The sequence below is a fragment of the Gekko japonicus genome, unplaced genomic scaffold, assembly GCF_001447785.1.
Source record: "Gekko japonicus isolate JY-2015 unplaced genomic scaffold, Gekko_japonicus_V1.1 scaffold2225, whole genome shotgun sequence".
NCBI lineage: Eukaryota > Metazoa > Chordata > Lepidosauria > Squamata > Gekkonidae > Gekko > Gekko japonicus.
Genome location: NW_015174905.1, coordinates 122785 through 149936, shown reverse-complemented (window position 1 = coordinate 149936; position 27152 = coordinate 122785). Strand labels below are relative to the sequence as shown.

Sequence of the window (27152 nt, the reverse complement as noted above, 5' to 3'; positions counted from 1 at the left end):
GGAGGCTGGAATGACTATTGACTTGCATGGGCTCCATTGAAATACATTACAGGACAAGTAGAGTTGCAATAAAAACGTGGAATGGATTTTTCATTAGGGTCTCTGGGCCCAAATACACTACTCTGGGAATGGAATGAGAGACCACATAGTGGAATGACAGCCCCAGGGTGTAGCAGGACTGTTCTGGGACTGGAATGGGAGACCATGGAGTGGAATGACAGCTCCAAGGTGGAGCAGGAGTGTTCTGGAACTGGAATGACAGGCCCAAAAGTGGAATGACAGCCCCAGAGTGGAGCAGGAGTGTTCAAGGACTGGAATGAGAGACCACGGAGTGGAATGACAGCCCCAGGGTCTAGCAGGATTGTTCAGGGACTGGAATGACAGTGGAATGACAATCCCAGGGTGTAGCAGGATTGTTCAGGGACTGGAATGAGAGACTACGGAGTGGAATGACAGCCTCTGGATGCCGTAGGTTTGGTCTGGAACGGGAATGACGGGCCCCAGAGTGGAATGAAAGCCCCAGGGTGTAGTAGGAGGGTTCTGGGACAGGGATGAGAGGCCCCAGAGTGGAGTGACAACCCCAGGGTGTAGCAGGACTGTTCTGGAACTGGAATTAGAGACCATGGAGTAGGATGACAGCCCCTGGGGGTTGGAGGAGTGTTCTGGAAGTGGAATGACAGGACCAAGAGTAGAATGACAGCCCCAGGGTGTAGCAGGAGTGTTCTGGGACTGGAATGAGAGACCATGGAGTGAAATGGCAGCCCAAGGGTCTAGCAGGAGTGTTCAGGGGCTTGAATGAGAGACCACAGAGTGGAATGACAGCCCCTGGGGGTAGAGGGAGTGTTCTGGAACTAGAATGACAGGCCCAAGAGTGGAATGACAGCCCCAGGGTGGAGCAGGAGTGTTCAGGGACTGGAATGAGAGTCCACGGAGTGGAATGACAGCCCCAGGGTGGAGCAGGAGTGTTCTGGAACTGGGAGGAGAGGCCCCAGAATGGAATGACAGCCCCTAGGAATAACGGAAGTGTTCTGGGACTGGAATGAGAGGCCATCAGTGGCTATTAGCCACAAGGTATAGATAGGAACTCTGGGGCAAGTGATGCTCTGTATTCTTGGTGCTTGGTGGAGGGCAACAGTGGGAGGGCTTCTAGTGTCCTGGCCCCACTGCTGGACCTCCTGATGGCACCTGGTATTTTTGGCCAATGTGTGACCATTTGATCAGAATTAAGCACATTGAATCCTATTGATTTCAGTGTAACATTTCATTGTGTGCTTATCTTTCCTTCTGAAATCAGTGAAAAGGACTTCTCGTTTGACATGTGCTGTTTGCTTGTTTTTTTCCTTCTGATTGTTAAATGTTTAAATTAAAGCATTTTATGTTTCTTAAAGCTTTTTGTTATTTTTGCACTGGAAGGAGGCCTAAAAGCCTAGAGGTAATGTAAAATAGGGGAAAGGTGGGGTGGGAATTGATATATGACACTGAATTTAAATTTTATTTTTTGAAAGAAGGTTACTTCAGAGGGAGAGGCGGGTTTGGGGGAGTGCCTGGAAAGTGACATCGCAGGAAGAGGTGAGGTTTTGGTGCAGTATACTGGAAGTGACATCACTGGAAGGGGAAGTGACATCACTTGCCATTTGACCTGGAAGTGACATCACAGGAAGTGACACCACAAAAGTCTCCCGGCTTCACCCCCAAAGTCTCCTGGCTCCACCCCCAAAGTCCTCAGATATTTCCGAATTTGGACTTGGAAACCCTATTCTCACTAATTCTAATTTAGCCACTTGGCCATTTCTAGGAGGTAAACACTTTGGTGAAAACCTCAGCAAGGTCCTAGTGGATACAAAGGTCAAGAAGAAGGGCATGCCCTTCTTAAGTGGAAGGACTAGAAATCCAAGCAATATGACTCCCAGTACTTATGCTCACATATTTCATAATGACTACCATAATGACTAGATTTCATAATGACTACCAAACATTTTTCTTGTCCAAGCCCAGAAAAATATATAGGCCATTTTCCAGCCTTTCCAGCGAAAACCCCATTTTGGGTAAGTCAAGCAAGTATCCACAGTCCAAATGATGTCAGGAGTCATCAGTGAGAGTGCAGCTACAACTCTTCTCCCAAGTCTGGAATTGTTCCATCTCCAACAGATGGGCTTAAGAGACCACCTCCCATGGATATTCAGTCAAATTTATCTCAGTCCCATGGGACAGATTCCTGAATTCCCAGGTCTCCAGAAAATCTGCAGTGAACCATAGGTCACCTGTAGAAGACCAAACCAATTGAACCAGTTCCATTGCATCTAAGATGCTCAAATATCTAAAATGCAATGGGCACTGAAGGGCCTTCTTGATATCAAGTTCCTCAAAAAACACACGAGGTACAGGAAATTCAGGATGGAGTCACTCAAGACTATTGCAGCTGCAGTTCTCCCAGGGGACTTCTTCAGTCCTTAGATCTCACCTTCATCCCCTACCCTTCTGGCCTATGAACACTTTCTGAGGCTCACCAACTGAGACCTTCACTTTCAATTCAAGGCCAATATCATTTGGCATCACATCAGCTCCTGCAAGTTTATAAACTAGCCCAGGGGTGGCCAAACTTGCTTAACGTAACAGCCACAAAGAATAAACGTCAGATGTTTGAGAACCGCAAGACATGGACAAATATTACACATTTTTATTGAAAAATATATACATTTGCTTTTTGTTAACATTATATTAGACTGTGTGAAAGAGCTGCATATGGCTCCCAATCTGCAGTTTGGCCACCCCTGAACTAGAGGGTGGTACTGGTGGCAGGTCTCTGGACCAAGGGCATTCAAATACACCCTTACTTACATGACTACCTTATAAGGTCCCTGACCAAGATCGGGGGGGGGGCAGCAGCTAATTAAATCACAGGGTCCAGGGCAAGGGGGGGTCTGCTTGGCGCACACCCACACCGCCCCCACTAAAGCCTTCATCTGAGGCAAGCCGGAATCCCAATGTTAATAGACTGAACAGCGCTGCACACTAAGGCTCCTCAGAGGTCTAGGAATGCTGCCACATTTTTTAAAAAAGGAGAGCAGGGATCAAGCTCCTCCCTCACTCGTTCCCTGCACCGATGACCTTTTCTGAAGCCTGGTGCAGAAAATCCAACAGGAGGCGCGAACTGCTGCAGCAGCTGCAATCTGACCAGCTGGTTGCTGCTGGGTCCTAAAGAGACTCATCTCATCATAGATGAGCTCAAAAAGGGAGATGCCGGCTCATATTCATGAGGCCATCAATCAGAAGAAGAAGAAGAGATTGGATTTATACCCCACCCTTCACTACCCGAAGGTGTCTCAGAGCGGCTTACAAACTCCCTTTCCCTCCCCACAACAGACACCCTGTGAGGTAGGTGGGGCTGAGAGAGCTCTTGACAGAAACTGCTCTTTTTCAAGAACAGCTCTTATCAGAACAATGGCTTGCCCAAGGTCATCCAGCCAGGTGCAAGTGGAGGAGTGGGGAAATCAAACCTGGTTCTCCCAGATTAGAGGGGGCTGGGGGGAAGGAGGAGGAGTTGAGGATCAGGGGAGGGGCCCCACAAAAACTGTAAGGGGCTGGGCCCCATGGGCCATGCAATAGCTATGGGCCCGCTGAAGAGCCAAATTGTTCTGTTACAGATGACTGAAAACTTGTGTGTGCCGTTAGACGCAGTACAGTGTAACTTATTGCACAAGGCTGGGAAGATCATGACAAGTCAAGCTGGTGCATTCATCTCAATTGGTAGATCTCATGTTCCTCACTGACTTACAAGGCTGAATGATCTTGATGAGTGAAAAAGTTTCATGGGCCTGGGCCTAATCACAACTTCTTGAATGCACCCTCTTACAATTTCAGAAACATATAGTGCACAAACTTCATTCCAGAGTAGCTTTGAATAAATGCCTTCTGAAGGATTTGAAATGGTAGGCAGTAAAGAAATATTTTCTGAGGGAAACTAATTCAAATCTCCCCAGACATACACTTCTCAAGTGATGTCAACCCTTCTCAAGTGATGTCAACCCACTTCTCTCTAGGCTCCATCCTTGGGCACCCTCAGAGTCTCCCAGGGCATAAACTTTCTGGAGTTCAGGGATATCCATCTACCTCTAGAGCCCCTTTCCAAACAGACAACATAAAAAGCCCACATAAACCATCAAGCAGGCACCAGGTTCAGGATCCTTCAGCAGTTGCACATCTGTCCTGGGATGAGATCTAGCCTTTTTAAGGGTGGAATACTTAAGGGCTCTCTCAGTTGCAGGTGGACTGGCTCAGTCACAGTCATCATGATTTTGACTAGGCGGCATTAAACAGCCTACTGTTTAGACCAGACATGTCAAACATATGGCCCAGGGGCCAAAATCACCCTGTCCAGGGCTTTTATCTGGCCCACGAGCAACTGGGGGGAAACCAGCTGGAATGTGGACTGTAAGGGACTATATTAGGGTATTATATCCTCTGTTGAGGTCCCTCCCTTCCTGAAATGCAGGCCTCTCCATGGTCTTCCCCCAGATCTCCAAGGATTGCCCAACCCAGAGTTGGCAACCATAAGGGATGAGGAAGGCTGATTTGGCCCCAAGCGCTGCAAAGCCAGTCTCCTTGGGGTCTGCCTACTGCCCTTGACTGAGGCACCAGACCGGGATGTACTGCCTGCTGCCACCGCCTCATTTTTGTTGTTGTTGTTCCAAGTGTTGTAATAACTTGTAATTCAGCAATTTCCCTTTCCATTCTGTTCCTGAAAAACCTCCCCAGGACTCAACAGGGATATTGGTTTTTTATCTCATAACATATGCTAACTCATTCGGTCTTCACATATGTATTCTCAACAAGAAGGACTATACATCCTCTGTATTTTAGTGTATTTCTTTTTCAGAATAGTATATTAGAATAGTGAATATAATGCAAGGAATATTGGAATGTTTTGCTGACATACCACTGCCCCCACCTCAAAAAAGAAAGGAAAAAATGCTGTTAAGTTACCTCCATGCCTGGGACGAGACGAATGGACAGTCTCAGTTTACTTCCCACAATTAGAAAAGATACCTTTACACATTTATCCCCTATTTTGACATATTTGTTGCTTTGCTGTTCTTTCCCCCTTTAATTAAATCATTACAACTGTTGACCTTATAACCTTAGCTTGCTATTTAGTTTTGTCTTTGCATATCTTAAAACATCTTCATCATGTTGCATGTCAATTTGCTGTTCAGCCTCTGCCTATAAGTTTGAACTCTACCTTCCATTCCAATGCATTTGAAAAAGCGTGCATGCACACGAAAGCTCATCCCTTGAACAAACCTTTGTTGGACTTAAAGGTGCCACTGGACTCTAAATTTGTTCTACTGCTTTAGACCAACACAGCTGACCACCTGGAACTATAAGAAAAGGTAGTATTCCATACCGACCACACCTCTGTGCCACTATTCCATCACCCAGGTAAAATTTATTTATCTTCTTTCTGTCCCAAGCCATCCCACTCAAAGAAAAGAACTGGCACTCCTGGGATCGTAGATGAGCCCTAAGTTAGGCATACTAGACCTTTCAGAAGGTCTGACAGACAGTCTGTCTGTAGTCCTTCATCCTGTGATCAAAGGCACAAAAGTCTCCGAATCTACCTTTAGCAAGTAGCTAAGGGACAGAGGTCATTTCGGGGGGGGGAACGCGAGGGAACGCAGTTCCCCCGGGGGAGGGGGCCAGGGGGCGGGGACATGACAAAGCCCTGCCCCCTGCTTCCGGCTGCCCCGCTTCCGGACCTCATTCAGCCCGGAGGAGGCAGGAGAGGAGGGAGGGTAGTTTGCTCCCCCCCTGCCTCTCCCCACCCCTGCCTGCCTGGGGCCAAGGAGGGCCTTGGCGGGGCTTCCTCACACTCCCACTGGCCTTGCAGGTCCACCACCGGGCCCCTGATGTCAGGGGGTGTGGCATATGCTAATGAGTTATGCTAATGAGTTCCCCTTGCTCTTTTTCTATGAAATGACCCCTGCTAAGGGAATTCATAGCACTAGCATAAATCTCTCAAGATCCACAAGTACCAGAGGGCATTACCCCAGATTCAGTCAGGAGTGCAGCTACTTTGGCAATTTTCAGCATTTTATTTATTTATTTATTTATAGTCTTTCTCACAGGGACTCAAGGTGGATCATACATAGTGAGTCAGTACAATCAAAAAAATGAGACACTGAATAACCAATGCATTAAGGTTTTAGAAGTCTGGAACCACCAGAAAGAAACAAAAGCGTAGCATAGGTATTAACATGAAATATTAAGCAGTACAAAAATTACATAATAGGCACCTACTTACAATAAGCTACACATAGCAGTACAGACCACAGTGTCTAGTCATTTCTCCAAGTAAGTTTGTGAACCATTTTGTACAGTGCAACCATAGTATGTGTGCAGAAAAGCCCTCTTGAATAAGTCAGTTTCGCATGGTTTGTGGAAAGCCAAGAGATTGGCACCTTTCCTGACCTCCTTAGGCATGCCATTCCACAAGGTGTGAACCACAACAGAGAAAGCATGAGTACGGGCAGTTGTTGACTTTGCCCAGTTGCACGGCTGACATGAGTGAAGTTGTTATAGCGCACAGGGAAGATGCAGTCCGTACATAAGAGGGATGAAGGCCATGAAGCGTTTTGTACGTGATAGCCAATGCCTTAAACTGAGTCTGGTAACAAATGGGCAGCCAATAGAATGTCTGCTGAATGGAAGTAATATGCATGATCTGTCAAGCTCCCACTATTACCTGAGCTGCGGCATTCTGGACCAGCAGGAGTTTCTGAGGAGGCTGATGTGCAGTGCATTATAGGAGCCTGAGCTTAAAGTTACTGTGGCATGGATCCAGGTGGCCAGGTCAGCTGTAAGGGCTGTCTTACAGGCTAGCCTGAGTTGGTAGAAAGCATTTCTTGCAGCTGCATTACCTTGCTTTTCTAGTAATAAAGGTAGATCCAGTATAACCCCAAGGCTTTTAACTCAGTCAGCCAGGGTCATTTGAACCCCATCAAAAGTGGAGAGAATAGGGTTGCCAGCTTCAGTTTGGGAAATATCTGGAGATTTTGGGGGTGGAGCCTGAGAAGAGTGGGTTTGGGGAGAAGAGGAATAGTAGGGTGCAATGCCACAGCCTCTACCTTCCAAAGTAGCTGTTTTCTTCAGGTGAACTGATCTCTTTTGCCTGGAGATCAGTTGAAGTCCCAGGAGATCTCTAGCCACCACCTGGGAGTTGACAACCCTGGGAGAGAACTATGTCTTTCAAGACCTCCACCTTCCTAACCAGCATTACCTCCATCTTTTCAGACTTTAGTTTCAATTTGTTCACTTTTCACCAGTTAACCCCAGAGGACAGACAGCAATTTAGGACCTCAGCACGAAGGCTTTTATTGTTGACGTCTGTAAGGCAGCCACTTGGGCATCGGCATCCACATTTGTTAGACACTGCAAAATTGACTACAGTGCTTCAGCTGTTGCAGCTTTGGGGTGGTGGGCAATGTTCCCTCTAAGCAGAGTTAGTGTGAGCTAGCTCACAGTTTTTTAGCCTCCGGCTCACACATTTTTGTCTTAGCTCAGGAAGGAGGGCTCCAAAGCAAACTGATTTATGCAGTAGCCAAATCATTTGCTCACAACTTTAATGGCAGTAGCTCACAAAGTTGAATTTTTGCTCACAAGACTCCACAGCTTAGAGGGAACATTGGTGGTGGGTCCTGCAACAGGTTGTAGGTTGCCTCTTGATTGGCATCTGTGACACCATTTTAAACTGAAAAGGAGATGTAAATTAACATAACACATTTGTGCAAGAGTTAGCATAGTCCATAGATTATCATTCACTCATCACTACCAGAGCTAGATACTCTCCATAAGTGTTCCCTCTAAGCTGAGTTAGTGTGAGCTAGCTCACAGTTTTTTTAGCCTCCGGCTCACACATTTTTGCCTTAGCTCAGGAAGAATGGCTCCAGAGCAAACAAATTTATGCAGTAGCCAAATTGCTTGCTCACAACTTTAATGCCAGTAGCTCACAAAGTAGAATTTTTACTCACAAGACCCCACAGGTTAGACGGAACGCTGCTCTCCATCATATGAATATTAGAATTATAAAATTGTACCTAAGAACATTTAAATAAACCTTGACCAAATGTTCTCCATGTTCTGAAAGAAGCTAGACACATTCCATCTGAGTTTGTGCTGGTGTACATAATTTGAAATTAGAAGGGAACCTGAGGTCAATGTTTCAAATGCTCTTGGAGTGTTTCCTTTCCTTCTTGATGCAGTTCCCATCTGGAACAGTAGAGGGCTTAACCAGCATAAATTAGTGGACCAAGGCTTTTTGTCTTTTTAAATCTGTCTCTGTTAATTTAGGGCAATCATTTTCCAAAGGCAGAAACAATATTGACAGTGCAAGCTTTCATCAAAAGTAAATAATGTAGATGGGTAAATACGGCCATGAGCAGTGCTGCTTAGCAAGACTGTAATGGGTTTTCCTTCTTCGTTTAATCTTTTGACATAGTACTTTCCAAGTCCAAAAACTTACAGCTGCTACAAGAACTGACTCCAGGTAATGAATTTCCTTTATTTATTTGGTGAATTGTTTTCAAAGGGTGGGGGGGAAGGAAACGACTGCATGATGTCTTACTTTTAACAGATTGCTTCCAGTTATCCAATATTAGCAATTGTTTAAAGTTTTTTAAAGTTAACTGTGTGACTTTTAAAATTTATTCAATTGCTTACATTCTTTGCAGGAAATAATTAGATGGATTAGAAATGGTACAATAATCAGCACAGATAGCTAAGGCAAGAAGAAGAAAATTATAATGTTAAGGCTAATGCTCACAATGAAGTGAGACAAATCGGCCTCTTTCTGTTTATACCAGAGGGATTCCAGATTGATTATATTGCAGTACACAGCAAAATTTATATTGAAACCATTCACTTGTATGCCTGGGTCTGATATCTAAATAACTATGTGTGGTATAGTAGTTAGGGTGTTGGACTAGAGGATTGTGTAGACTCGGGTTCAGATCCCCAGTCATCTATAAAACTCACCGAGTGACCTTAGAATCATTCTCTTTTTGACTCACCTGCCTGAAAGGGTCGTGAGAATAAGATGGAATCATGGAACCCACTGTATGATGCCCTGTGCTCCTTTGGTCAAAAATTGTACCAGGGCTATCTTCAGCAGTAATTCAAGCTAGGAGCCTAAACATCATTTCTTTGAAATCCATTCAGTCCTGTTAATGGGGTCTAATTTTTGAATCTTCTTTGATTTAAAAGGGAGTGATTCAAGCACATGCTTAACACTCCCTCCCACTTAAATCAATGAGACGTCAGTGCTTAATGTAGCCAGTGTTGAGTGTCTAAAACTATTTGTTCTGCAGTGTATGAAGCTTATAGTGCAATCTTACAAACACTTTCCTGGGAGTGGGCCTCACTGGACAGACCTGAGCAGACCAGTTTAGGATTGCTCTCATAACCTGTCATGCTTATTATAGAGTAAGCTCTGTTCAACTAAGAATTTACTTCTGGGTGAGCATATATAGGAGTGGGTTGTTGGAAGGGGCAAAATAAGCAAATAATGACTAATAAGGATTGTCCTTGTGCAGACTTTATGCATGTGGTCTATTGTGAAAACTAAAGTAGTAATTTATTCAGAACTACAAGGCCCTTCGGTTGAAATTACCGGTACGTCCACGGTCCTGAGAAGTTCCACTATGACCAGATTAATTATATTCAAGATATGGATTAAAAATTCTTTCTTGCATATCTTTTTTAGGATGGCTTGGATTTTTCAAACCTTCCTTTTAATTGTGTTATTTTCTTCGGTATGTAGTGGTAAGTAATTAATTGATAAATTACTTCTTACTTATAAAGTTTTGTGATGAGATATGTCGATGTTACCTTCTTCCAAATAAGTTAGGAAGATAAACTTGACATTTGTTCTGAAGGGGCCTTCCCCCAAATTTCATTTCAGCTAGGATCCTCTCTAGATTTCCAGGTGGCACAATGAGGGGGTGACTTTTACTTATTGATCTCTTGCAATTTTTAAAAATTGTAAATAGCAACTGAAAAGATTGAGAATTTGTGCCATGTCACTAGCAGGAGTGGGGGGTTAATCCTTCATTTCCATGCTGGTTTAATTATTTCCACTGCCCCTCCCCCTGAACAGCTATTTGCTCAGGAGAAAACCAAGTGGGTGTCAAAGGGCATTTCCCCTTGTAAGGAAGGTAGCATCTCTATGTATGATTGTGTGAAAATGGCATGAGGCATAGGGTTAACTCCCCTTCCTTTTTGCCATGACCTCATTTTGAATTGAGATCCCTAGTTCTTTTTCTTGGAGGTTTTTTTTTTTTTTTTTTTTAAAGGAAGCTATTAATTCATAGATCATCGTCATGACATCTAGTTAAGACTTTACTCTTAGGACCAAACCACATGCAGGAAATCACTGATCAAATCTATCAAAGGATGGTTCCATGCTGCAAACCTTCTCAACTGTTCAGGCATTCCCTGTCTGTATTCATCTCTTTGTGGAATTACAGTGGAGCATCCACATGTCGCGCCATTGAAATCATTCACCACAATAGGATTTTCCTGCCTTCAAGGGGAGTCATTCTGCTCCAATCAGAACTCCTCCTGGTCCCACTGTTCACTGACATCACTAGAGGTATCCCGTGTTACCTTCTTTAAAGAAAAAAAAAGAATTGAATTGATGGGCACTGAGAAAGGAGGACATTTTTTACTGTTCCCTTTGTGTGTTTCCCCAATCTCTCCTCTCACCCCATGCTGTTGCTGGACCCATATTCTACAGCAGTTCTCCTTGTCTGTGCCCTCTATGTTTGTTTTGTTTAAAAATGGGACTTCCCTTTCTCTACTCAAAAAACCCAGGAAAGGAAGATAAAACTCACTTCCATGCCAATCCATGCCTCTCAAGTGAGAAATGTAATTGCCTCTAAAACAGGACACTGTATGTTTGCCTGAAAACTGGCAAAAGGGAGCGGTTTAATGAAGGATATGTGGTCTGAGCATTTCTTTCCAATTGGATAGAGCACAAACAAAAAAGTTAGGGATACCAGCCTTCAGGTGGGACCTGGGGATGCCCTGGAATTATAGCTTATCTTTAGAGTATAGAGATCAGTTCCCCTGGAGAACATGGATGCTTTGGAGAGGGGACTCTGTGGAATTGTACCTGGGAACCATAAGTTGTTTCCCACTAAAACTAATGGGGGGGGGAATCACAAATTAGGTTTTGGTGGTGGGGAGAAAGAATTTGAGCAGGTTTACTAAAAATATTACAGAAAAAACTAACCTTGGCCCCGGTCACAAGTGCCGGAAAACGCGGGGGGGAGGCGTGGCTATTTGCAGCACAGCAATTAGTCACGCGACAACGCAATCAGACGCATAGGCGGCAACCCACGGTTCCGGCCCTTGCCGTGTGTGCAGCAACGAAGATGGCTGGAGAGAAAAGCTGCGCCGGCACGATCACACCAAGGGAGTCTGGAGGCATCCCATGGCAAACTGTTTGCTACTACCTTCGAGGAGGTATTTTTTTATCGCACATTTTCGGCAGCATGCCACGGGTTGCCCATGGGTGCACTCCACTTGCCAGATGTTGTGGTGTGATTGCGCCCAGAAAATCCACCATCCAATCGTGGCTCTCCTGCAGCAAATTCGCCGTGTGAATGGGGCCCTTAATGGATATTTTGTTCATATCCCTAATCTGCACCCCTTTGAGCAAAGGCGCCCGGGATTGGGTATTGTTATGAAGAGCTGTACTCTAAATAAATTGCATAACTTAAGCTTTTTTCTTTTTTGTATTTCAGTCAAAGGCCTTTGCCCTATTTACATGTTACACTTGTGTAAACAATCCAGCCTAGCTGATAGATACAGCAACAAATATTAACAGCTTGTTCAGCTTTTACTAGCCTGTCTATGTATAATATGCCTTAGCTGTTTGTGGCCTGAAAGGACATTTGGAGCCAACTTCCATCAAAATAAAAGAGGAGTCTAGTGGCACCTTAAAGAAAAATAAAAATTTGTTTCTGTCAGAGCTCATGTCACATAAATTTATTCTGGAATAAATTATATAGAGGAATTTCAGACAGACAATATAATCTGGAAGAGGAATGGTTCCCAAATGGTTTCTGGTCTGTCTTTTCAGACAGAACCGTTTTAGAACCGGTTCCCTACTGGAATATATTTGTAATTTCAGACACAAACACTTATGTCCCATTTAGGAAACGGGGCTGAAGCGTTTTACCTGTCAACCGCTTCCAAGTAGTCTTCAGTTTCCTCTCCTGGTTCCGATGTGCTTTTTCTCGCTGTTTTTCACCCGCGCAGGCGATCTCCGGCTTTTTTTTAATGTTCGCTTTATAGCGTTATAGCGCTATAATGCTATAACGCAACAGCATTATATCAACCCCATTGGAATGCCTGGAGTGTTTTGTTATAGTGCTATAGCACTGTAGTGCTCTAAAGCGAATGTTCAAAACAAAAAAAGCCAGAGATCGCCCACACGGGTGAAAAACAGCGGAGGGAAAGCGGTGCGGTCTGAAATGGCAAACCGCTTCAGATCCAGCTCTTTACCAGAAGGGGAAAGCCATGTGTGAAATGGCAGCCCTATACCGGTTTACTCCACGATGGATCAAAAACGGCTTCAAAACGGGTTAAAAAGGGTAATGTGAAATTCCTCATAGTCTCTAAGGTGGTTACTGGACTCTACATATATCGTGCTGCTACAGACCAACCTATCTGGAACTTTCATAAAAGTTCCCTTTCGAACGGTTGTGTGGAATTTGCCACTGGTAACTAGGCAAGTATCTATTTACAAGCTTGAAACAAACATTATTAGGCAGTAATTCTAGGGGAGGAGCCATGTGAGACCCATACCTGGATGGCCCAGGCTAGCCTGAACTTGTCAGATCTTGGAAGCTAAGGAGAATCAGCCCTGGTTTATATTTGGATGGGAGACCAGCAAAGAAGTCCAGGCTCACTAAGCAGAGGGAGGCCATGGCAAACCACCTCTGAAAGTCTCTGGCCTTGAAAACCCTACAGGGTCGCCATAAATTGGCTGTGACTTGATGGCACTTTCCACCACAACCAGCTGTGTCAGTCTTTCAGCAAAAATCAACAGGAGTCTTGTGGGACCTTAAAGACTAACAAATTTCTATTCCAGCATAAGATTTTATGGAGTGGGAAGGCATCCTCCAACAGAATTTGCATATTATTACATTGAAAGGATTTTCTTTGGAAGCATCAATAACTTTAAACAGGGATAGTTTCGTAGAAAAAGAGCTAGGGGAACTCATTAGCATAACTCATTAGCATATGCCACACCCCCTGACATCAGGGGCCCGGCGGTGAACCTGCAAGGCCGGCGGGAGTGCGAGGAAGCCCCGCCAAGGCCCTCCCTGGCCCCAGGCAGGCAGGGGTGGGGAGGGGTGGGGAGGAAGCAACTTACCCTCCCTCTTCTCCTGCCTCCTCCTGGCTGAATGAGGGCCGGAAGCGGGGCGGCCGGAAGCAAGGGGCGGGGCTTCGTCATGTGCCCCGCCCCCCGCACCTCACCCGGGGAAACTGCGATCCCTCACGATCCCCCCCGAAATAACCTCTGACTTTAAACTCACTCATCTCGTTGTGAATTACAAAACTGCTGTAGGTAACAAAGGCAGCAGTGGGACGAGTAGCATTTCTCTGATATGCCTTTTTCTGTGTCAGTCTGCATTAATGATTTCTTTTCTCTGTGTGGGAGAACTCAGTTATAAAATATCCCTGCTTGTGTTTTTCACAATGACTTTTCTGGCAACATATTAAGAAGAAGGACCAATAGTTGTATTTAAAAGCAAAAAAAAAAAAGCTTTTTTGCTGACTCATGAAAACTCATATTGAAAGAAACATTGCTGCTCTTAAGGTATGCCTGGACTTTTGCATTCTCTAAGGGACACAGACTGTGAGATATACATGTGATGAATTTTGTATGTCAGGCAGAAGAGGTGTAGCACTTTGAATTTCTGTGTGAACAAAGAATGTCCACATGAGAATTTTGTAGAATGCTGCTGACAAAGGTAGAAAACCATGACAAAGCTACGCGAACAACTACATTTAACTTGCTTGTGGAGCTTCCGTTCTTTGACAGTCCACTGTAAATTCTGGAGTAGATTAGTATAAGGTTATTCAAGGACAGTCTGAAACATTGGCCTGGTTCAATGAATGGTGTTGTTACCATTCATTACACCACATTACACCATTCATTACACCACAAGAGCATTATGCTCTCTCAGCTAGGGTTGCGCCAGGTCCCTCGAACAAGGTGGTGGGAGAGGGGGGGGGTGAACTTACTGGGAGTGAGAAAAAACACGGAAAATAAATGTGACATGCCTAAGTGACCCAGAAGTGGCATAGGCATGTTGAGAACATGGGGGTGATGCCCTGGTTTTGGGGGGGAGGAATTCCCCCCTGCTGGCCAGTGGCAGAGAAGTAGGGCCCAAAAGAAGGAGAACCCTGCCCCCACCGGGGGGGGGAGTCAGGCATCCCTATTCTCAGCAGTAGCAAGGATGTCCCCACATTATGGAACAGAGAGCAAGCATAGCAAGCTATCTAGAGACCATAGTGACACTACCCAAACATATCATGTTGCAACATATGAATGATGCCCTCTCCCTCTTTGTACCGGCCATATATGGAATCATCCAGCCAGTGAACCAGCAGGCCTTCTTCGTGTCACCTTGTCTGCACCCACACACAGAAGAGAAAAGGGGGAGGAGCAATGAAAGGCTGTTGGCAGCAGTGTGGAATCCACAGAAGAAGCCCTGTGACAACCGAGCTCCTATGAACTCTGCAGGCGGGAGTTTGTATCTCCCCTTGCGGTATCTTACCATTTTGACAAGTGGAAGGAAGCGTGGCTGATTATTGTATTACGAAGTTTACTAGTGTTCTGCATCAATACTTTCGAGTCGCTGGAAAGGGTGTGACTGAAACAAGCCAGCAGTGTGACAGCGTGTTCTGCGGGCACATTGATTCAAATTGCAGTATCAGGTCAGACCTATAATCAGTCCTATTCAGCATTCTGTCTGCACACTTAACAATAGTAGACCTCTCCTGATGTCTTGCAGTAGCAACTGGAAAGATAAAAAATTGCCTCCCTTCCCTCATCTATTCTATTTGGACAGGAGCTGTGGCTCAGTCGTAGAGCATCTGCTAGGGATACGGATTAGGTTGTAGGTGTTGTGAAAGACCTCTGCTTTGAGAGCTGCTGCCAGCCTGAGAAGACAGTATTGACTTTGATGGGCCGATGGTCTGTTTCAGTATAAGGGCAGCTTCATGTGTTTATGTACTCCACCTGCAGAGGTCGTTTGGGGGGGGGGGAACGCAGGGGAACGCAGTTTTCCCGGGTGAGGTGCAGGGGGCGGGGCACATGATGAAGCCCCGCCCCCGGCTTCCGGCCACCCCGCTTCCAGCCCTCATTCAGCCAGGAGGAGGCAGGAGAAGAGGGAGGGTAAGTTGCGTCCTCCCCGCCTCTCCCCACCCCTGCCTTCCTGGGGCCAGGGAGGGCCTTGGTGGGGCTTCCACAGACTCCCGCTGGCCTTGCAGGTCCACCACCGGGCCCCGATGTCAGGGGGTGTGGCATATGCTAATGAGTTATGCTAATGAGTTCCCCTAGCTCTTTTTCTACAAAATGACCCCCCTGTGACAAAATCAAGATCCACTTTGTAGGCTAACCCTTTGTATTATTCTGCCTCAGAATGTGTGTCTCAGGTGTATGAAAACACATATTTCCGAGGAGGTGATATTGCTAAGGTTTTTACCCCGAATGTGGACTACTGCCAAATAGTGTGCACATATCACCCAAGATGTCTATTGTTCAGCTACCTGCTGGGAAACTGGACAGCACATGCTGCAAACAGGTAACGCTCAGATCTTTGTGTGTGTGTGTGTGTAATCCCATTAATGGACCCAGGATATGCTAGAAGAACACACGATACTGTAGCCATGCTGAGACTAAAAAGAACTGGATCTGGTTAGTGTTTGGATGGAAGACCACCTGGAAATCCCATGTAAGTCACTTTAGGTTCCACAATGGGGGGAAAAGGTTGGTTATAAAAGCAGTAGGTGTGGAAGTGGCTTTACAATGTAACTTAAGCATAACTTATGCAAACAAGAGAAATTCTTGTTATAAGCGGTTTATGATTACATTTCAGCAGTAGGCGAGAGAGCCAGTTTGGTGTAGTGGGATTGTGAGTTCAGTGTAGTGGTTAAGAGGGGCAGGGTTGATTCCCTACTTCTCAGCGTGAAGCCAGCTGGGTGACCCTGGGTCAGCTGCAGTTCTCTCAGAGCTCTCTCAGCCCCACCTACCTCGCAGGGTCTCTGCTGTGGGGAGAGGAAGGGAAGATGATTGTAATGTGCTCTGAAACTCCTTTGGGTAGTGAAGGGTGGGGTATAAAACCCCTCCTCCTCCTCCTCCTTCCCTTCTACAGTTAAAATTCCTTTCTCCCTACTTGGAGAAAGAAGAGAGAGGATCCAGGTGAACTAACAGGTGAGAAGAGAGGTGAGAGAGAAGAAAGTGAGAAGAATCCCCAGATGCTGGCAATATTTCCAAATAAGGAACAGATGGGAGGTCTTTGGAGGGGTAATGGAGGCAGTCTTAATTACCTCACTGAGCAGGGATCCATGGTAGGAAATTCCACACTCCAAATTAGATTACCTGGGAGTGTCTTGGTAGCAATATGATGAAATGAGCTTTTGTTCTTTCTGAAGCTTGATGACCAAGATGGACATACCCTTTTGTATTAAAATACTCCTAATTTTTTTGGTTATTGTGTGTGTGTGTGTATGCCTGGAAGTCATGATTGACTTCTGGCGACCCCTAGTGGGGCTTGGACATTCAGAGAGGTGGCTTGCTATTGCCTGCCGCTGCATCCCAGCCCTCATATTCTTTGGAGGTCTCCCATCCAAATACTTGCCTGGTTGGCCCTGCTTAGCTTCCAAGATCTGACAAGATTGGGCTTGCCTGGGCTATCCAGGTCAGGGCGTATTAAAATACTCTTGTTTAGGTACTGTGAAGTCCTAAATAATAGTTTGAGGGAATGCACAGAGGAAGGAGCATGTTTCTGAGGCTACCATTGTTTCCAGAGAATGTGATAAGGTTATGTGGAAATGCATCAGATTCTACTCTGGTTCTCTGCTGTGACAAATTGCACAGAAAAGCAGGCTTTTAAAAATGCTGCTTGTATCAAAGAGTAGAGAGTTCAAGAATTAATCTTCCCTGGAGAGAAAAGCTTATGTGATTGGCTGCTCTTCTTGCTCTCTGAATGGCCAACATAAGCTGAGAGAGGAAATAAAACAGCTGATCTGGAGGGAAAAGAGGTCTTTCACAATTTGGTCTTTTCGTTGTTTGGTCTTTTGCAGTCTAACATTTGGATTGGTAGCCAGAGGGATTTGGCTTCTGAGGGAAGAGATATTTGGGAGTCAGTGTTTTCTGACAAGCAATAGTCAGAAAAGTACTTCTACAAAAGAGAAGAGAAACCCCATTGTCTTAGATGTATTAAAATTGCTCTGAGGGAGAACTTTAGATTCTCAGGAAAGCTACAGAACAGCCTTATACAGACACAAAGGGTACTGGAGAAGGATTTGGCAGAAGGTCTGGGTAGTTAGAATGAACTCCCATACAAGCCAAATAGTAAAAGGAGTTATTGTTTTTTAGGGACAAAGAGAATAACTTCCTGCCAGTGAAAGGGGTTGGGAAGAGAACCCTGGTTTGTGATAAAGAGGAGAAGCTTTGACACCTCAGGAGTTAGTGAAAAGCTGTATTATCGAAAGGAAAACCTAGAACTTTGAAGGAAGAAATCTAGAAACATCAATAAGAACTGTGTTAGTGCTGAAATATACTAAACATAGTACCTCTCAAAGAAAGAAATAGTCTTGAAACTAAACTACAAATACATTCTCTTGAATGTTCTATATATTATTAGAAAGTTTTTTACCTCAGCAATCTCAAAACTTTGACTAATCCTATTTACATATATTCCCTGCTTGTTTAATAAAATCTTTATTCTGTTTTTGAAAGTTAATTTTCCTCAAGTGCCATTTCTCAAGGGTTTAAAGAAAACTCGACAGCTCCTGTATTTTCAGTAGAGTTCCTGAGATGAGAAAAAGCCTAAACTAAATATCTAATCATAGGGTGGGACAGTCTTTTATGACAAAGAATATATACACACTAGTGTAGGGCAACTCAGTCATTGAGGGGAACTGAAGATTTGGTGGGAAAAATCTGCCAGACAGTTGGGGAGATATAGGAGTTCGTTGTATCTGCCTTTGTATTGTAAATGACCTGAAACTAATTTTTATGAGTCTTGTGTGATGGCACAATTGTTTCCCCCGCTTCCTTAATACCAGGTTCACATGCCTCCTGAAAGACCATGATAATCAAATGTTGCCAAAAATACCTCTGGAAGGAGTCATCTCAGGACATTCCCTGAAACAGTGCCCTCAAGTCACTGGTAAGACCAGCTATTCAAAGCTGTTGAAGGACTACCACTCTTGGTTAATTTTGATGGGATCCAAGCAACTACATTTTACATAAATCTACTACGGTATTGGTCTTAATGGGAGCTCGCACTCTTGATAATTAAGTCCCCATCAGGCAACTCACAGCTGATATCTGATTAAAAGTTGTTGTGGGGGACAGTTGTAAAACTTAACGTCTAATCAGGCTTGGGGTGGGGGGGGGAGAGACAAAATGAAATCAGTCAGCCGAATTCCTTGCTCTGGAAGGAAGGAATTTTCCCCTCTTCTTGCCCTGAGATCTTCAGAAGAGACCCTGTTGCATGTGCTCCTGCCATCTGAAGCTTGGCAGGTGGCAATCCAGTCTAGGTCCTTTGCGGTAACAAAACCCCTTGGCTTGTGGGATCCCCTTGAGACAAATGCTGGCATGAATATCTTCAGGTGGGTAGCCATGTTGGACTGAAGCAACAGGACAAAATTAGAGTCCAGTGGGGCACCTTTAAGACCAACAAAGTTTTATTCAAGGTATAAGGTTTCGTGTGCATGCACTCTTCTTCAGATACTGAAGAAGAGTGCATGCACACAGAAGCTTATACCCAGAATAAAACTGTTGGTTTTAAAGCTGCCATTAGGGCTGCCAAGCCGCGGCAGGGGATCCGCATGTCTTCACAGGATCCCTGCCGCGGGGGACAGCAATACGCGTTGCACCGCCGTCGCCAGGATGTGACGCTACGCGTCGCTCTGGCAACGGGACTCCAAACAGCCCCGTTGCCAGAGCGACGCGTAGCGTCACATCCTGGCGATGGCGGTGCAACGCGTATCGCTGTCCCCCATGGCAGGGATCCTGTGAAGATGTGCGGATCCCCCGCCGCGGCTTGGCAGCCCTAGCTGCCATTGAAGTTGAATGAATATCTTCATTAGTCTGTTTAAACAGACTGTTTCCTTGCAGAAGGTATCTTGGTTGGTCTTAAAGGTGCTCAAACTTTGTTCTCCTTGCAACAAAGTTATTTTGCTCCCTTGCAGCCACTGACAAAATATTTGACAATGCTGCACATCAGAGGCCATTTGATAAATATTTCAACAGGAATAATAATGGTCCGTGTGAATCCGTTTTCATCCTGTCTTTGATACCGTATTCTTTTCTCCAGCTTGCAGCAAGGAAATCTATGAAGGACTGGATATGCAAGGAGGAACAACTTATAATGTAACCATTGAAGACAGTTACCTGCATTGCCATAGAAGATGCACCAACGCGATTCACTGTCAATTTTTCACTTATGTCTCGCCATTAAATCAAGCTGCAGACCTTCGGTAAATAATGTTCAGACTCTTAACATTTTTTTTTTAAACCCTGAACAATAGCAACGGGTGGCTTGAGCCTATGGACCAGTTTTCACAAATCTTAGCTTGCCTACAGCAGCTAAAGCGACACAGCAGGCGAGGCTGGAATAGTCTGCTCGGGTACCTTTTTACTAGAGCATCTATAAACTGACCATGGAATGAAATAAAACAGGTTGTTGCAGACACAGTTCACACGGTACAGGAATGCTGGGCAAGGGAAAGAAAGTGCTGGTGTCGTAGCATCAATGGTTCCTGCTAAACCAGGGTTTGGTTTGATTCCAGGCCCCTTCTTGGCACCAGGAGATACATTGTCCATTGAGTCAGGATCTGTATGCTTGATCATATAAGGCAAAGGTTTTTTTAAAGTTTTTTTTATTAAATATAAAAAACAGTTAAAAATAGGAAAGCAAGTCCTGGTGTTTATGCAGGGCAAACAGGGAGGTGTCGATTTTATGTGCTGCTGAGGCTTCCAAGAGGGGCATCCATTTTTCTTGAAGATTGTCAGGAACGGGTTGATTTTCGGATCGTAGGATGCTAGTGGAAACTTTGTCCTGTAAAAAGAAGTCCCACAGTTTCAGGAACCAGTCACTCAATAGCAGCGTCTTCTTGGATTTCCAATGAAATGCAATAACATTCCTAGCGGCCGCAAGACACAATTCTATCAACTCTTTCATAAGCCCATTGGGGGATATAAGGCAAAGTTAATGACAATTCCTGCATCTACAGCAGTGTATTAACTTTTGCCCATGGTTTGGGATTTCAGCAGCTCTCCACGCTCCAGAGGAAAAGTCAATCTCTCTTTTCTCTGAGGGTACTTTTGAACATCTGACAGCAACAAATGTCTGAGTCTTACTTCAGTGCTACTGAACAGACATGAAGAGAACTAGCAACACCCACCAGTAGTCTCCTGAATACAGTTTCAATTCAGTCCACTTACTCAAACCAATTTCCTATTTCATCTCGAACTCTATTCATGCCTTTTCATCCAACAGCTAATCCTTTCTACTTCCTTATATAGCTGTCTTCCAAGAAGATCCAGAATTCCTGACTGAGATATGTTCCCTTTAAAGTTTCCTTTGGTATGGTGATGACAGCAGTGATGACAATCTATTTCTGGCAATCACATTTGTGGACCATAGTCCTGAAAACATAAAACATTGCATAATGAGTACTATGGAAGTTTCTCTTGACAGAGCAAATATGTGATGTTTGAGGTAGCTTTCCAGTATGTACAAGCTGATGAATGGTCTTAGTTCAATTCCACCCTCTTCCACATGAAGCCAGCTGGGTGACCTACAGTCAGTTACAGCTCTCAGAACTCTCTTAGCCCTCCAAAATTAAGTCTAGCTCACTAAAAAGACCTAGCTCTTAAGGCTGCCAGACAAACTTTGGATCTCCTGGCTATACCACACGGAATGCCATACGATAATTAATTAATTAATTAGTTTCCTCAGTCTTCTATTTAAGCTAGGGATTGCCAACCTTCTTTTTAAAATTGCATGTAATGATTGGAAAATGTGGAGAGACTTGGCCCGTAGAATCGCCAAGAGTCGGACACGACTGAATGGCTAACAACAACAATGAAAAATATCCTGAGCCACTCCCCCTCAGGCATATTACTGAGTTTTGTGCTGTCCCAGAAACGGAACATGGACTAGGAAGAGCAGCAGAAATGATCAGCCAAGCAGTACAAAGAAAAACCCTATGAAATAAACATTTTTTTAAAAAATAAAAAAGCCTAGAGCAGGTATTTTCCATGATCTTTTATAGGGTCATCTAGAGCAGGGGTCCCCAATGTTGTTGAACCTGTGGACACTTTTAGAACGTTGAGAGCAGGGAATGGATGCCGTCACAGATTAGCTGCCATGGGGGACTGGGGCCAGCATTTGCAAGCCAAGATTCCTCCTGCTACGAAGTCAGTTGTTTCTGGGCTCTCCTGCTCAAAGGAGGTAGAGGAATGCCAGGATTGGCTCTGTGCTTTGGGGAAGAAACAAGTGGGTACCTGGAAACCCATAGATGAGTGCCATGGTGTTCACAGGCTCCATGTCGAGGATCATACCTCTAGACAATGGAGATGCTACTCTGCAGCAGCTGGTGAACTACCTCGTGGAGACCCCTGATTTAAGCTAAATATGTCAGGACACTGACAACAACAAACGTGTCCAACTTTCCACTCATAGGATGTCGCTGCAGCTCTGTCCGTGAAAGCCACGTAAGAACACAAGAAGATCCAAAGGTTAATTCAGCCGTGCATTTGTTTTCCTAACAGAGACCATTCAGATGTTTCTGGTAATGTGCAATGCGACAGTACTCCCTCTGCCCTTGTGTTTAATTCCAGCATCTGATGTCCAGAAATGTATTGACATCATTTAGTCTTATGGCTGACAGTTATGGATAGACTTATTCTCCATAAGCAGGGGCAGCCCATCCACTAGGCAACTGACTAGGGTACCAGAGAAGTGGGGAATGCCAGTGGCACCAACAGTTGCATAGGGCCCCTGGTCCTGATGTCACCACTTGGGTCAACTGGCTGTGCAGCAGCTCCAATTGCCTGTGTATCTGCCGGCTGGCTGGCCACCAACCTAGGGTACATTTGCTGGGTTGGCTAGTGAGCTAGCAGCTTGGGTACCCACCTGGCTGTCCAGCAGCTCTGAACATAGGTGTGCCCACAGCTTGGCTGGCTGGCAGCTCTGGGTGTGCCTGCTAGGCTGGCCGGCCAGTGGCTCTGGCACCTGCTTGGATGGACATCAGGTCAGGTCATGCATGTGCCTTGCTGCTGGCCTGCAGCTTGGGGTGCGTGCACACCTGGCCCAGATGGCGGGGTGTGTGCCTGGCCTGGCTGGCCTAGGGTGGCCATAGCCTTCAGGCCAGTCCTGCCCAATCCTATTCTCAACCCAAATCTTGCAGTAGTGAATACACAAGTTCATTATTGTCCTTCGGCCAATCAATTTTATGGGGTGATCCTGAGTTCTAGCATGATGAAAGAGTCTACTTTTTGTCCCATTGCATATCCACAAGTGGCTTTTCAAAATGGACAACCTGAAGGGTCAGATCCGGCCAGCTTTCCCCATCAATTTCACTGTATTTTCCACCTTATTACTGTTGGAAAGTTTCTGGAACCTAATTTGAATGAGGGAAAGCTCTATGGTTTCAAGAGGGAGGGGGGCTTGCTGCTCTGTACTGTTCTTTTCCTCCCTCCGGAATCAGCCTCTCCCTTCACTCTTCTTAACAGTCATTCATGGCATCAACTGTCACCTTTTCTTCTTCCTGCTCAGTCTCCTTATTACTGTCTGCTATACTGAGGTAAAGTTAATGGAGCCTCCTAAGCAATAGCCTGGGTGTTGTTTAAACAGCTTTGTAAATAGTTATTTAACACTGCTTTCTTGAATACGTGTACTCTATAGAAATTTCTCCATGCTGGATTAATTCAGTCTCTGCTAATTATTTCTAAGGAGGTGGAATACCCTCCACCTGGTGAGTACTGAGGTATTACTCCGACAGAAGGATGGCCTTTCCCTCACTAACAATTACAGTCCCTGTTCCATGTTGCTCTTTTGCCATGCAGGTCCCATGACCCCCATCATAGCCATTCTGGTGGTCAAAGGGGGATCCCCTCCTGTGTTTTTCACTGGAACACTGGCTGGATCTGTGCCTAAGACTCAAAGGTTGTTACCGTATTTTGCAATCCACCTGCTGACTGACTAGATAGCTTCCTTTTACTAGGAACCATTGCTGTTAGACTGAAATATTGTTAGCATTCAAACCTTGTTATATTTTGTAATTGGCTTATTTTTTTCTTTTTTTAATATATTTTATTTTTATACTGTTTTACAATGCACATAGCTCGATAACACATGACCATAACAGGGAGATATAGATTACAGCAAGAAAATAATTGGAAACATTGGAAGAGTACAATTTATAAATATAACATGACAGTCCCGGCTGTTAACTATTCTTGCTCTGTTAACTCTATGTTAGTACATTACTCTGTGGTTACTTTGGTGGACCTCATGAGCCTTAGTGCACCATGTTGAGGTTTAGTGTGATAGAGACCGAACGTTTCTGATACTGAATAGATCTATCATACTTATAATCTGTCTTGAGTTCCAGTGAGAAATGAATGTAAATGAAAATAAATAATAAGGTTCTCAGCTTTCTATTTAAGCTATGCATCAACTTACTAGAACTTTCGGACAATTTGTCCCACTTGCTTCGCAAAGGGGGCCACTGCAGTTCTCTTAGCAGAAACAATATATATGCATCTCTAAGGGGTCTGAAGACTTTGGGCCGCCCACTGTATGGATTTCTAAATATTATTTTTCTTCTCATTCTCATTCAGCAAAAAATGCTTCCTGAAGTATAGCACCACAGGAACACCAGCCCAAATAAAAGTGCTTAGCAAAGTTGTATCAGGATTCTCACTAAAACCTTGTCAACTTGCTGAAACAGGTAAATGTGTACTTTAAAGGAAATGAAATAGATGGTATATTTTAGGCTATTTTAATGCGATGCAAAATTTGTATGTGTTATCTCATACGGCAGGCAATGCAGAACGCTGCAGGGCTCCTGTAGGCACATATAAGGGGTGTGGATATGAATAGAATTATAATTATTTTAAACATTATTCTTAATCACTGGTAAAATACACTTGGAGTTTACAAAATGCTTTACAAATTTTACTGCATTTTGTTAAGTTACTTTCACAACAATCCTGCAAGGTTGGTTAGGCTGAGAAATAGTGACTTCTAGGCTGAGTTGAGAGTTTGGATTTAGGAGTGACAAAACGGGACATGGTCGGTCCTCGTGCACTATCGCAGCGTACCATTATAATAAATAAAATAAATGGCATTGCAGCATTCTTTGGAAACCAGCACTTTCTACAAGAGTCTGAAATTTTGGAAGATTCGTGGAGAATTTAAGGTTCTACAGTTCCCCGGCTGAAGTGCTTATAGATTGGTTTCCTTATATACTTATCCCATTTACAACATGCCTTTCTCAAGGAGAATCAAGTTGGATCACAACTAAAAACACAACTAAAAACAATGCAATAAGAGCAATATAATACATAAACCAACAATGCCATTTTCCACGTGGGGACAGGCTTGTGTTGTTTTCCCGTTGCTGCTGTGGCATCCAGTATAACACAGTCACAGCAGGGCTTCCAAATGGCAGGTTTCTCCATTGTTTCCCTGCTCCAGCCCCCAGTGCCCGCTACACTTTTCCATATTGGCCCTTTCTGCACCTGTATTTTGCCTTGGTTGTTGAGCACATCCTATGCTTCCATTCTGCATTCCCTACCACTTTCACTTTGTGTCAGAGCTCTCTCTTGTTTCTGCATTTGTTTTACATGACGGAGTGAGCTCCCGTCTCTCGTTCCAGCTCCTGCCAACCTAGCAGTTTGAAAGCAAGAAATTGCAAGTAGATAAATAGGTACCACTTCGGTGGGAAGGTAACAGCGTTCCGTGCGCCTTGGTGTTTAGTCATGCCGGCCACATGACCACGGAAATGTCTTTGGACAGCGCTGGCTCTTCGGCTTTGAAACGGAGATGAGCACCACAACCCTAGAGTCGGACTTGACTGGCTTTCGAGCAAGGGAACCTTTACCTTTACCTTTTACATTCAGACTGCTTCCAGCACACTGTTGCCCCACAGCTACCGAAACGCCTTTGGCTGTGATTCTTTGTTCTCATCCTCTTTCAGATCGCTAATCCTTTCTAAAGTAGAATTGTTTCTGCAGGCATTTAAGTGCTGCCCACTGCCCTCCCCCATTTCTGCCTCCCTCTTTTTAGATTGACGCTCCCTCCCCATTCTGTTTTCTTTCCCTCCTTCTCCAAAGACAAAAGAAAACATGTCTTCCCACTCAGGCAAACTTTAAAAAAGCCAGAGAGAGCATAAGAAGGGATCAGTAAATATAAAGGACTAGGGGATTCCCTGCTCCCGAATGTGTCAGTCTTGTGTGTGTGGGCCTGGATTTCCCCCTCCCCTCCCTTTCTTTTTGTAGACTCACGAAGGGAGGGAGGGAAGGAGGGAGGGAGAGTGGGAGGGGTTAGCAGCCAGTTAGCTCAAAAAATGCAAGTTTTGCTTGTAGATACAAATAAATAAACCGGAGGGGGGCGGACAGTGCAACTGTGAAGTCAACCATTAAGGCTTGATTCCTTGATTCTCCAGAGCAAGCTGTCAGTGCAGAAAGGGCCCTTTTCTTATATGACAATTGAATGTCATTATATCATGATGTATCATGCTTGCTGAATCCTCAGCTTCCATTTTTAAAAAAGTTAGTCTCCAGCCCCTTTTGTTATGGAGGCGAACCTTTATCCTTACATCTTCACAACAAAAGGGGATAGAGACTTTTTTAAAAAATGAAAGCTGGGCCTTCAGAGAACCTGATACACACTCTGTTATAACTTTATACAAGTATTTAATCACTTTTTTTAATGCTGTTTGGTGGCAGTGGACAAAATAGGTGTCCCAGTGGGGGGAAATGGCTGCTATGTAGGTAGGATGGGGGAAATCGAGAATTTCCCACCCAAATGGCTGTCATCCAGGCTTCGCCAAAACTTTGCAGCAAAGCAGGCTTGGGAAAGGTCATAGAAAAACACAGAAAACCCTGGAAGGTGCATGAATGCACCACAATGCTGTAGGACAAGGGATCAATGAATGTGATTTATGAATGTGATTTTTGACATTTCTCCTGTCTTGAATATTATCAGCTGCCATTGTGCCTTCTTAGGAGCCTGATTATAGTATATTCAAATCTTAGTATTTAGCCCAGGCAGGAGAAACTTAGAATAGAAGAATATATTTTATATCTTATGGTTTTAATCCCTTTTAGAAGAAATAGAATTTAAGAAGCCTTTAGCAGTAATTAGAAAGCAATAGAATGGAATGCACCTGAGATTAACACCATAGTTGGAAAATACAAGCACCCCAGCTGAAGGAAATCTGAGAGTGAAATATGCATGGTAAAATAATAACTGTAAGGAATCTGGATGTTTCCAAACAATATCTTTCTTTGTAAAGCAAGGCACCAGGTCACAGGAAGTCTGCCAAAAGCTGAGTCCTATCTGAACTATTGGGCCTTATCAGGAAACTCCCCAGTACTTTGTTGAGACAGATGAGCTCTAAATGATGCCTAAAAGAAGGGCTGATTTCGCACTAGAGCTGCCTTGTGGTTGCGCCGCCGTTTGCCCTGACACTATTGGTCAATTTCACACCCGAAGCTGTGGGGCTGCATTTGAACCGCAACTTCCCCCGATTTCCTCCGCAGTTTTGTGATCCTCAAAAAACAGGATCACAAAACTGGGGGAAATCGGGCGAAGCCGCGAGTCAAAATG

General features: G+C 44.6%; 1 protein-coding gene across 1 annotated transcript in view; it reads left to right on the top strand.

Moving 5' to 3' along the window:
- Positions 1-3590: 3590 nt before the first annotated feature.
- The window catches only part of KLKB1 (kallikrein B1), a 38194-nt gene continuing 14632 nt past the window's right edge, over positions 3591-27152 (top strand). Inside the window, exons 1-5 of the mRNA XM_015425000.1 lie at positions 3591-3747; positions 15716-15878; positions 18367-18470; positions 19623-19785; positions 24158-24267. Coding sequence (XP_015280486.1) covers positions 3591-3747; positions 15716-15878; positions 18367-18470; positions 19623-19785; positions 24158-24267 — 697 coding nt within the window. The remainder of the gene's footprint in view (positions 3748-15715; positions 15879-18366; positions 18471-19622; positions 19786-24157; positions 24268-27152) is intronic.